At 38.5% G+C, this 12,079-nt stretch overlaps 1 protein-coding gene across 1 annotated transcript in view; it reads right to left on the bottom strand.

The window, feature by feature from the left end:
- Nucleotides 1-477: 477 nt before the first annotated feature.
- Nucleotides 478-12,079, bottom strand: part of CAND1 (cullin associated and neddylation dissociated 1) — a 71,613-nt gene continuing 60,011 nt past the window's right edge. The window contains exons 9-14 of the mRNA XM_019514690.1: nucleotides 10,150-11,643; nucleotides 8,148-8,243; nucleotides 4,440-4,609; nucleotides 4,192-4,356; nucleotides 3,846-3,953; nucleotides 478-2,564 (exon numbers count right to left, since the gene is read on the bottom strand). Of these exons, the coding sequence (XP_019370235.1) occupies nucleotides 2,340-2,564; nucleotides 3,846-3,953; nucleotides 4,192-4,356; nucleotides 4,440-4,609; nucleotides 8,148-8,243; nucleotides 10,150-11,643 (2,258 nt within the window). The 3' untranslated portion in view covers nucleotides 478-2,339. The remainder of the gene's footprint in view (nucleotides 2,565-3,845; nucleotides 3,954-4,191; nucleotides 4,357-4,439; nucleotides 4,610-8,147; nucleotides 8,244-10,149; nucleotides 11,644-12,079) is intronic.

Raw genomic sequence — 12,079 nt, 5'->3', positions numbered from 1 at the left:
TGATATTTACAGTAACATAAAATATCAGCTCAGCTGTTTACGGTAATTCTAACCACTCCAAAAATTAAAGTATAAAGCTTTTCAAGTGACTTGAGAACCACGTGCCACTAAAACAGAACGGTGCTTTTCTCTCTCTATTAAGGAGAAACTCAACTTCCTGATTAGTCCCAAATCTCACTGTTCTTCAGTTTATTGTGAAATCAGTTACTGATACACAAGGTGTCTTGGTTTTCATCATCTATATTATAGCAGTTCTTCATATGTGACATTCTGTTCTCTCAATAGAGAATTACTTGCAACATCTAATCTCTTAATAGAGAATTACTATTACAACTACATGGAATCTTTCACCACAACCCACCAGGTAATAAGACCTTAAATTTTTTCATGTCACATCCAAGATCAAGTCCATAAGTACTCTCTCACTCATTGCGAGTGAAGACAGTGAAGAAATTTAATATTAATGATAACTAACAATCTCAATAGATTTTTAATTCAGAGCATCACATTATGGTTAAAATTAGATGAAATACAAAGGAGTATTTAATTCTCCTGCATCATGGTCCCAATAATAAAAGTGTATTCTCCCCTCCCCCAACATATGGCATTTCTCACTAATGTTGACCACCATCCTTTTCCACCATATTTAAATATGTTGGTACAATTTAAGATGTCCTTTATTTCTACTTCCAAAAGACAACTTTGTTACATGAGCATGAAGACTATGAAGATAGATAAGCTACAATATCAAAATGATTACTTTGCAGTGTTACTTGCAATTGTAACTACCATTTGAGTTCATGTAAACTTCTCCATACAGGTCCTTTTAAAAAGAAAGGCATCAAACCCCACCAGTTTGCAAATGTGTAAGCAAAATTAAACCATTCATCTGGTAGCTAACAAATCCTGACATACTACTATGAGCTTCTCAGAGTTCATTAAAAATGCATGCATGAGATACTCCAGTAACAGTCAATGTATGCCAGACAACAGCAATATTTGATTTTAAGAATTTGTAAATGGCTAAAAAGTTATCAAGTAAAATGAAACCAGAGAAAAAACATGAAGACTTAAATTTTAACACAAAACAACTGTAATCAAAGAAGTGACAAACTTCAGTTTAAGGCAGTGGTTCCCAACTTTATGATGAAGCCGCCACTTGCAATAACCACCACCTCCGAAGTCCTACTCCCCAGTCTGCTACTCACCAGAAGATTACATGATGCTTGAAGTGTGTGAGCTTGCCAATGAGGTCCCTTGGCCACCATATTGCTATTACTTCTGACTAGCAAAAAAAAATTGCAGTCTACCAAGTAGATGCATGAATCTACAATACTATACAATTTCATCTATTGGGAGTTGCAAAACAAGGGATGGAAGGCAGAGATCTTCTGAGAAACAATCTGCTTGGGTATGTTTATAGTAGAATGCAAATTTGGTCCAGGATTCCATGTTTTACTTACTCTCTGAATTTTTCCCTACCCCACACCCGCACAAGCTCCTGGCTTGTCTTCCAAGTGATCCATTCCCCAGGTTGGGAAACACTGGAATAGTGATTACTTTACCTATAGACCACCGTAACTGAAATTAGAGACTTGTATTAAAACTTAACCCTCTCTTTCTCCCCTCTTCTATGAACATTTTCTTTGTAAAAATAATACCTGCAAATCGCACTGATACAGTAGTACTTATTTTAACTTGTATTATGAATAAACTGCACATGCTGTTTTACAGACAATATATTTGTAAACTTGCTCATGCAAAATTAGTGTGCACAACAGGGATATTACTTTTCTAATTCCCCACACCTTTAAAAATGACACATATTTATGTCCGTATTTTAAAACTGTCCCCAAACCCTCAGTAATAATAAATCTTACACAGAAGAATCTCTCATCTGCCAGCCAAATCAATTTATGTAACTAAAACAAAAAAAGAATAAAAGTTGTACAAAAACGTGGTGGTTTTGTTTTTACAGGAAGAGAAACTTAATAAAAAGAAAAAACCATGGTCATGAAATTTTAACATTTTAATCCTAAACATTAAGTGGCAAATGGATGTTGGAACCTAATTTCCATACACCATGCACTTAAACTTTTTATTTCCAAATGTGGCCAAATCCACTAAAACATGAGTGCTTTACAAACTCTGGATTATGGAAATACATTTCTGGAATAAATGCAAGAAAAGCAACAATGGGAAAAAAGCCAACTGTTTCCATAAAAGTAAATAAAATGGAACAAGTGTGAAGATTAGGTATTTTTCCATTTCTTACTTTTAACCTGTCAAATCAGTGCATCATATGGTTCAACGTAATGGTCCCCATTTTGAACAAGTATCTAACTAGTGTCCATTGATTCCAAGTTAGTGGATGATGAATCTTTTTGGATACTTTCGAAGATGGCTGCCAGCTCAGGGTTAGAGCTTATCTGCGACTGAAATTCACTCATTAATGGACTCTTTTCTGCTTCTGGAATAGTTAGAAGTGCTGCTACTGCCCTCATGGCAGATCGCTTGAGTTCATCTTGTTTTTCAAACTCCTGTTTCACCGAATTTGCCTTTACCTGGGGTAGGAGGAAAAAAAGCATTTAGGAAGTTTATTTATTTTTTTTTGTTTTATAACAGGCACTTTAGGACATTTTTGTTTTTATGTATAACCACTTTCATTAAACAGGTATCTGAAATGGTTTACTACTGTACCGGCTGCAATGTACTCAAAAGCTAAAAAAGCAAAGAGCCTATCACAGGAGACTAGAAACCTGTAAACTAATGTTTAATGTACTTAAACAAAAAATATTACTAATAGACTTGTCTTGAAAATAGCAGAATAGGCAAAATTAGTACTAGAGGAAAAAAAATAGCCAATCCATATACCAATTGAAAGCAGAAGTACCCAATCTTCATTTAGTCAGGTCAGCAGCATTATAAAAATTAAATTGCAGCTCTAAGCATATTTACCAAAGCCAAATTTTTATAAATTGTTAGAACCTCAATGGCATTGTCATGCAAAACTTTTCAATCATACAGATATTACTTCATCACTAAAAAAAATGCCTCAAGTCCATCACGTGAAACAAGCAGCAGAATAACTGCAAAAAACGAGTAACAAAATGAACGGGGGAAATTTAATGCAACACCAGAAGTCCTGGCCATGAACAAGGACACCATTATGCCAGGTGCTGAATAAAACATACTGCCTCAAACAGCTTATCATAAAGGTAAATAAAGCATTCAGAAAAGGAAAAAACAGCAGTCTTATGCCACTCCCTTCATTTCATACTGCATGTTTGCCCTTTCAGTAGCCAACTGCAAGTTCTCTGTAACTTTTAAATCACTGTTAAAAATCATAGTAACACTCAATATTCCATATTTCATTTATATAATGAAACTTGAGTTTGCCAAGTGCTGAAACAGCAGTGAAGCTTCTGACTGACCTCAGACAAGGTAAGCAAATGATCCAGGGATATTTACATTAGCATGTATATTCAGAACAGAAGAGGAATTTCCATTAGAAATTGTACATGTATACCCAAGTCCTTCAAAATATTTTATAACAATGCTTGAATATAACCTACCAAACCATGACAGACTAAAGGTGTACTATGTGTGGGTGAAGGTACCACTTTGGGCATCTTATCTTACAATACAATTAGGTTATGAAGAGTACATTCATGCAAACCTTGTTGAAGCCTAGTTTACAACTACAGGGCAGAATAAATTCATAATAACTTCTCAAACAGTACTGTATTTTGGATTCAAGACCCTGATTCAGTCACACTATTTCTATGACCTTTTTTCTGTTGCTGTGTTCTATTAATCAAGAGTAGTTATAATTAAGACAGTACCTTTGTTGTACATGTGGCACGTAAGGGTTCAACAAGTCTATCCAACCTCTGTAGTACTGCACTTGGACACAGGGTAGACAGTCTCACCAACATTAAAAATGTTAGCATCTAGTTGAGGGAAAAGTCAATTCAGAAACAAGTTATGCCCTTTTCCTCTACAGCAATACTTAACATAAATAGAATTCAAGCAGAATGGACCATTTAAAAAGAAAGATTGCCTGACAATACTTGTCAATCAGCCTGCTGGTCTATTCAACATTTACATACGCAAGAGTACAAAATAATTTAGTAAATCATTGCTTAGAATAGAACGCTCACATATAAAATGTATGAGATGATAGCCAACCTTAATATCATAGTGATCCTTCAAGCCATCTTCAACATGGTTTAAGAATTCAAATATGTCTAGTCTATCCAAACAGCTATCTAAAAGCGTATACATGCACTCAAAAGCAGCTTTTCTGATGTCCAGCCCATCATCAACTGTATGCTTAAATGGTCCCATTTCCACCTGCACACAGAAACAAAATGTTAGGAAGTCATATTTAAAAGTCCTCTTAATTTTTGTTTAGAGGTTTTTCCTGGCTCACCTACCTCTCTTATTAGCTCCTTTCTCACTTTTGTTTCATTGTAAAGATGAGGAAGCACAGTATCTAAAAGGTCCCTTATTAATGATGGTTTATTGTGTGCTGCTGAGTTAAATGTCACTAGAGCTACTCTCCTTACATTGAGATCTGGGTCTTCCAGTGTTTTCAGGAAGTCACCTGCAACCATGGAAATAAATCAGTTACAAAACAGTTTTTTTTAGTTTGTTAATATTATAAATATTTCTCCATATTGGGTTCATGTTCAGCTTTTAATAGCTAACTACTTAACATGAGTACAGTTTTAGGTGAACAGAAATGGCCATTGCTACTTTCAGCCACAGTGCACAGAACTGGCTATAATTTTGTGATTTAATATTCCATATATCTGGATTTTGGGTTCAGCATTATATACATTAATATCACACTGAGAAATAAATAGCGTTGTAACAGAGCACTTACTAGCAGGGGCCTGAGTGGCAGCTAGGCAGCCTGCAATGCCAATTAGGCAAAGTTGCCTGATTGAGAGCAGGGCCCAGCTATGCTCTATTAAGAGCTGAGCCCTGAACTGCAAAGAGGTAGCAGCTAGGGAGCAACACTATCTGGCTGGGCTGCTGCTCAGAGTAACATCTTGGAGTTAAGGGTTGGGGCTATGGGGAAGGAGAATGCCTCATGGTCCTGGGCATAACCGAAACTGCACCCTGCCGGAGATGAGTGGCCTGGTGGCACTGTCTGTGGTGGGACAGTCCCTCAGAAATGCCAGGCCAGTTACTGCCCCAGTGAAAGGAGAGTATGGGGCACCTTCTAAGCCCAGCCCCACATCCCTGGTGAGTGAGATCAAGCAGGGGGAGCCCAGACTCACCTAGAGTACTGAGGCAGGGCCCAGGTTGGTGGAGGGACCGGTGACAACACCCAGACTCTTGGTGGAAGTCTGAGGCTGCAAATAGAAGCCAGCATGAAGCTCCAGGGGGTGGGGCCCTGAGCCTTGAGGAGCTATTAAGGAAGCTCCCAGGGCCACCGATAAGGAGATAGCCCAGGGAGGGCTTGGGGACAGGGCTTGAAGCCCTGATTCCAGAGGTGTGAGGTTAGAGCCCCAAGAGTGTGCACAGGGCCTGGGGCCCAGTGTATGTGTGTAATGAGAAAACCCAGGGTGAGAGCACTAGGACCGTGAGGGTGAGAGTGCTGGTGGGAGTGAGAGTCCCACGTGAGACTCCGGAGCTCGGGTTCCAGTGCTAGCTAGTTGGAGGAAACATCTGCGAGGCATGGGATATGATAAGGGGAGATCAGAGACGTATACATAGGCCCTTGTCATCAGGGCAGAGAAATGGGCAGCCTCCCGCCTGATTACCATCAGATAATTATTAACATCAAGGCGTGGCAGACAAGGAGGTGGGAGGCTGGCCCTAAGACAAGTGGGTAGGCCTATGTTTAGACCGGCCCTGGGGCACCCACTTGTTACAAGCATATTATGCACAAAAGTACCACTGATTTCAATTACCACTTTCAAAGTGACCTTTTAAGCTTATACCATTATTTTTCGCTAGTAAGCCTTACATAATTAGTAAAAACAAAACAAAGAAAATGCTACTTGAAGTCATCTCTATCCTCCCCCACTAATTTTCATAAAACATGTTTACAAGTGTGCTACCATCCATCAAGGAGTTGATACAACCATCCATCAAGGAGTTGATCAACTCCATCAAGGAGTTGATACAAATCTAATTCTAAAAAACCTACCAAAGTGTATTTAAAAATACCTTTGCTACTGCATGTCCTTAACTTATAAGCGACCAAATTTGCTATTGCATGTCCTTAACTTGAGCAAGCAAATGAGTGAGTAAGAGATTCCAAACCTATTAATGAAAAACTACTTCCCAAACTCAACCACAGTTAACATTCAGCCTTTGCAGAAATCATTTGTATTGTACTTCCACAATAAGGTAAACGAGACAAGAATTTTGTTTTAAAGTTTACTTCACATTATAGCCAGTTGCTGTGAAAAAACAGAATATAAAGGGAAAAGTAAAGGACACCTATTCCTACATACAAAGAGAAACAGGAAAAATGAAGAAAGAGAAGCAGGACAAAGAAATACTGATACTGATGGAGGTCCAATGACAGTCATTAGGTCTGGTTCCTTGTTCACTAAGCCACTACAAGAACTCTGAATTCTTTTAGGATTTTTTCTTGCCCCATAAATAACAGATGATTCTAAAAGGAAGCATCTCTGATTTAGAGGCCTGCGCATCATACTGCAACCCAGTCTTGATTTGAAAAAAAAAGGTACACATAAACATTTCCAATACAGAGACTAGCTAGTCACACCATGAACAAAGAGTAATTGAAAATGCATGATTTTGAAAATATGCCAAATGTTTTACATTCCTACAAGACTTAAGAGAGTAGGAAGCATAAATTTTCTATGGATGTTAATCAATCGGCTTAAAAAAAAATTCTCCATGGCAGGTTTGGCCTCAATGGTTTGTCATGAACAAAAGTAGATCTGAGGATAAAGTCATATAGCAATATAAAGCTTGTTTTTTCATGCCAAATATTACCTTAGTGCCAAATATTACCGTAGTTATTAACAAATCAAAAAGCACAATTATACAGCTCAGATTATTTCTTCAATAGGTATAGTAAGTATAGAGTTCAGTAAATCTTAAAATTTTAAAGAATGACACGACTATGCTTGAATTTACAATAAAATGTTTGGAAATAGTTTGAAAGTGTAGTATACCTATACAATTGCAAGCAAATGCTTAGCAATTTCTATCATGACTGTAGCTCCAAGTTCCCACGATCTACAGTCAGTGCAGAGGCAGAAAAGGATCTTGGAGTCATTACTGATGCCAAATGAACATGGGCTGACATCTGCCCATGTGGGGACGCAGTCAGGAAGGCCAACCATACGCTGTCGTGCATCCACAGATGCATCTCAAGTAGGTCCAAGGAGGTGATCCTCCCACTCTATGCGACACTGGTCAGGCCGCAGCTGGGGTACTGTGTCCAGTTCTGGGTGACACACTTCAGGAGGAATGTGGACAACATGGAGAGGGTCCAGAGGAGGGCCACTCGCATGATCAGGGGGCAGCAGGGCAGGCCCTACAAGGAGAGGCTATGGGACCTGAACCTGTTCAGCCTCCACAAGAGAAGGCTGAGGGGGCAATCGAGTGGCCTGTTACAAGCTAGTCAGAGGATACTAGCAGGCATTGAGGGAGTCCCTGTTCCCACCAGGAGTGACTAGAAATAACAGTCACAAGCTGGCAGAGGGTAGATTCAGACTAGACATCAGGAGGCACTACTTCACTGTCAGGGAGGCTAGGATCTGGAACCAACTTCCAAGAGAAGTGGTGCTGGCTCCTACCCTGTAGGTCTTTAAGAGGAGGTTAGATGAACACCTTGCTGGGGTCGTTTGACCCCAGTACTCTTTTCCAGCCATGGCAGGGGGTCAGACTTGATGATCTGCTCAGGTCTCTTCCGACCCTAACTATGAAACAGTGAAATGTCACTATTGACTCCAAATGCTTCAGTCTACAGCTTATAACCAATACTAATGGCTATTAGTAAGAGCAAAGTGACAAATTCCAGAAACTGCATAGTATTTATTTTTTTGAAAAATGGATTCTTTAAAATGCACACACTTTAACACAAATATGAAGTAACTGCTTGAAACTAAACTTGTTTCAATTTTTTTTAAAAAGTGCAAGAAACATACCTATGCAATTCTTCAACAGTGGATCTATGGGTTGTGGATGATCAGAAATAGTGAACTTCACGGCAGTAACTACTGAGCTTCGAGCATATGATGATCCTGATATGAAAACATTAGGAAGTTTAAGGATTAGGAATTACTGAAAAACCAGGACTACTAAATTCTTTCACAGCAAGTTACTTTCTCTTGGGCTCCATTTCAAAATATTAATTTTCCTAAGGATGGCATTTGAGATTGATTTCTGAATAATAAAGAATAAAACAATTGCAGATTGCCTAGCACTATGTTGTTTTTTCTTCATATATGTCCTATTACATTTTAAATGAAGAATAAAAATTAGACCTTAAATGTTAATTCGAAATATATTAAAGTCTGCATTCTATACAATATTAATTAAATAATGGACAACTTGAAACCATACCCCAATGCATTCAACACAGGAATTCTGTCTTACATGACAGCAAGTATAGAAATGTTTGTCAAGTCTTACAGATTAATCTGGAGTACTGAATTACATAGAATAGACATACTATATTTACTTGAATACAAGATGATCCTGAATAGAAGACCAACCCCCCAATAAGTTATAATTTTTTAAATCAGCTTTCAGGTATAGAATCTAATTATTGGAAATTTGCCTTGACTTTGTCTCCCTTCCACTGCTACAGCAGGAAAATAAGCTTGGGGAATCAGGTGGCCCCTCACCCCGTGTAGCCCCCCCAACTTTTTCCCCCTACAGCCACTTCTCGCTTTTACTGTCAGCCCTTGCTTTCCCTGAGTATCTGAAAGTGAGAGGCAAATTTCAAAACACTGACACTGAAATAAACATGCCTGTAGTAATTTAGTTAATTCATTATTCAGTGTAGCACCACACTAATCATAAGTGACAGGTAAGAACCAGGCCAACAGAGCTACTCTGGGTGAATTATTTGGGGCCTGGTTGGGTGATGTCTGCCATACATTTAAGACTGGCGAAGAAACCAGGATCACTGGAAATGGGAAAGGCACAGCTAAGCTGTGAGTGAAAAGGAAGCAGAAATGTATGCAATGTAGTGGCTCACCATGACTTGAAAAAGAATTGGAGCTGAGCGGGGACTGAGCACAATGTGCATTACTGTACATCTTATTCAGATGAGCTGCACTAACCTAGCCATGTAGCAAGTTTCCATTAGCACGTTTGCCCAGCATGGGCCATGTGTTGGAGAGTCATGTTCAATGTTGGTACATTTAATCCACTTCATAGTTGGTTCCCATTACTGAGCACATGCTGCTTTTTGGAAGCAATTTAACGACAGACAATGTATTTCATCAGGGGTTTTTTTGTATTCAAGTGCAAGATAAGGGGCTTTTTCCCCATGCTGATTGGGGAGAGGGGAATTCTTGTCCTTGTATTCAAGTAAATACAGTGCTTACTCCTTAACCCTCCTTATATTTCACAATTATTCTGATCTGCAGTTTAGGAATCTTTCAAATTTATCCCACTGCCAGTGGCATAATAGTAATGTCTCCATCTTATTCTTTGAAACTATTTACATACTTTATAAGAACTCTAACAAAAGCCACCTTCCATAGTCAAAAACAAGGACAGGAAAGTCACACTGACTTATTTCTGAAGCTTAAGGAAAATGTTATACTAAATAGAGTCTTTTAAAATGCTTACTATTTCAAAAGTACAAATTGGACAGTAATTCAGTTAAACTTTATGTGGATTTTGACTTTTATCACTTTACTGCTCTATAAATGTTATATGAAATTCAAGTGCATTCAAGAACAATATGTAAAATTTTGTTAGCTTAATTATATGGGCCGCAATGGTACGGAAAACAACAATCCCACAGAATTCAAAAGCACACCTTTTCAACAATAAAATATAAATATTTCATAGCTTTTCTACTGAACTCCTTGGAAGAAATCTTATATCTAACCTCTCTCTTAACAGGAAGCCAATATTTAAATATATACATAGGTGAGTGTGTACATACATATGATATGAGTAACTACTCACCTGATGCTAAATATCCCTTGAGCCGTGGGAGAAGAGTCTCTGGGTCTATTAAAGTAAGCTTGCCCAAACATTCAGCAACAACATTCCTTGTACCCTCTTCTGCACATTCGCAGTGCTTCAGCAATAAGGCCCAGATGTTCTCAACATATGGTTTCAGACCTACCACTGATGCTGAGCTAATTATTTCTTTCAAGGAATGGAGAAGAAGGTACTGCCTCTTAGGTTGACTAGTTATTTCTTGTAATACAAATGGTAGATATTCAGGAAGATTACCAACACTAATACTGCCCAGTGCATAAGATGCTGCAGACTTTACTTCTTCACTAGGAGAGGAGAATGCTTCTAATATTACAGACTTGAGCTCAATTTGTCCACTTAGGTCAATGTGATGCCCAACTTCCCCAAGAGAAAGCAAAGCTAAAAGACGAATGGAATCCGTAGATCTTGAGTTCTTGACATCTTGAATGAACTGACCTACTACAGCGGGTCCTTCTTTAGGGCAAGCTCGTGTAAGCGCAGCTACACATTTGGCAATGGAATAATAAGACTGCTTGTGAGTAAGTGCTGTGCTCTGTGAATACACTGGACCCGTTAACATACGCAGTAAATCCATATATCCCAAATTATTTGTTCCAGTCACAACCAAAGCTTGGAAAAATTCTAGCATGGCACTAAGTGCTCCACCCTGCAGTAGGGGTGATCTCACCAGCCCAATAAGTTCATTGAGAATGGACCCACTGATCTTTGACAGGGAGGAAGGATACACTTTAGCCAGTGTAGTCAGAAAACTGATTGCCATCTGTGATACATGCATATCACTCTCACTTATGAGAGGTGGAAGCTCATCCAGCACTGCATCAATCATGGCAGCTGTCAAGCTGTCACTGTAATTTTTAATTAATATATCTAGAGCAGAAAGCGTTCCCAGTTTCAAAGCTCGCTGGTTCTTCCTGAGGAAAGAAGCAAGAATAGGAACACCTTCCCCAAGGACTGGCCTGAGATCTATCTTCAAAGGAGAGCCAGCAATCAACGTCAAGGCCTTCACTGTAGTTAGCCGAGTAATCTCATTCTTTAGTCTCTCCAGGAATATCTGAAGTGTATTAGGCAGGTCAGTACCCAGATTATCACCAAGGCTACAAATAATCTGGCCCATGCAAGATATTGCCCTCTCTTTTACTTCTTGATCAATATCAGCAGCCTTCAATCTCTTGATCGTGCAAGTAAATAAATCTTTGATATATGGAGTAGCATCAAAGGAAGAAGGCTGGTCTAAAGGGCGAATGACCTTCACAAGCTGTTGTGTAACCAGAAGTGCCTCTGAGGTTATCTTGTAAAACGGGTCTCCAACACAAGCTACAACTGGTGGTACCAATGCTTGAACATGAGGATGGAAGACTTGGGGAGAATGGTTACAGAGGATCACATACAAACAAGACAAAGCATCAATCTTCAGATTAGAAGAGCTTGATTTGTCGTTCAGTGAAAAAATTATCCCTGTAAAAGAAAGGAAACACTGTTATTTACAGGCTGGGTTTTAACATAGAAATTTCCCTAGTATTTAAGGGACTGGAACCAAATTATGCTGACATTTTCTGCTCCCAAACCCTATTTTATGAAAGCTTCCTTTACACTTTACTACTAAAGAAATCAAAGAAACCTTTTCTACTCAACCCACTTAATGCCGTTTTCTTGTCTGTTCAAAATGACTGTACTTAAAACACACACACATACACAGCTACGTTATAAGACTGAAAGAAGTTTAAAGTAGTACCTGGAACTAAGCACTGACATTATACATTATATTACAAAATTGTTTTACATAAGTTATATAGAAATTAATAGACGTTCCATAGGCCTAAGTTTTCTTTTGAAAAGATATCAGCTAAGTACTAAAGAGTTTCTAACTAATTTCCTGTAAAAAAAAAAAAAA

The sequence above is a fragment of the Gavialis gangeticus genome, unplaced genomic scaffold (genome assembly GCF_001723915.1).
Source record: "Gavialis gangeticus isolate Ggan-Ray unplaced genomic scaffold, GavGan_comp1, whole genome shotgun sequence".
NCBI classification, from domain to species: Eukaryota; Metazoa; Chordata; order Crocodylia; family Gavialidae; genus Gavialis; species Gavialis gangeticus.
Note: the sequence above shows the minus strand (reverse complement) of the source record. Positions and strands in the feature narration are given on the sequence as shown.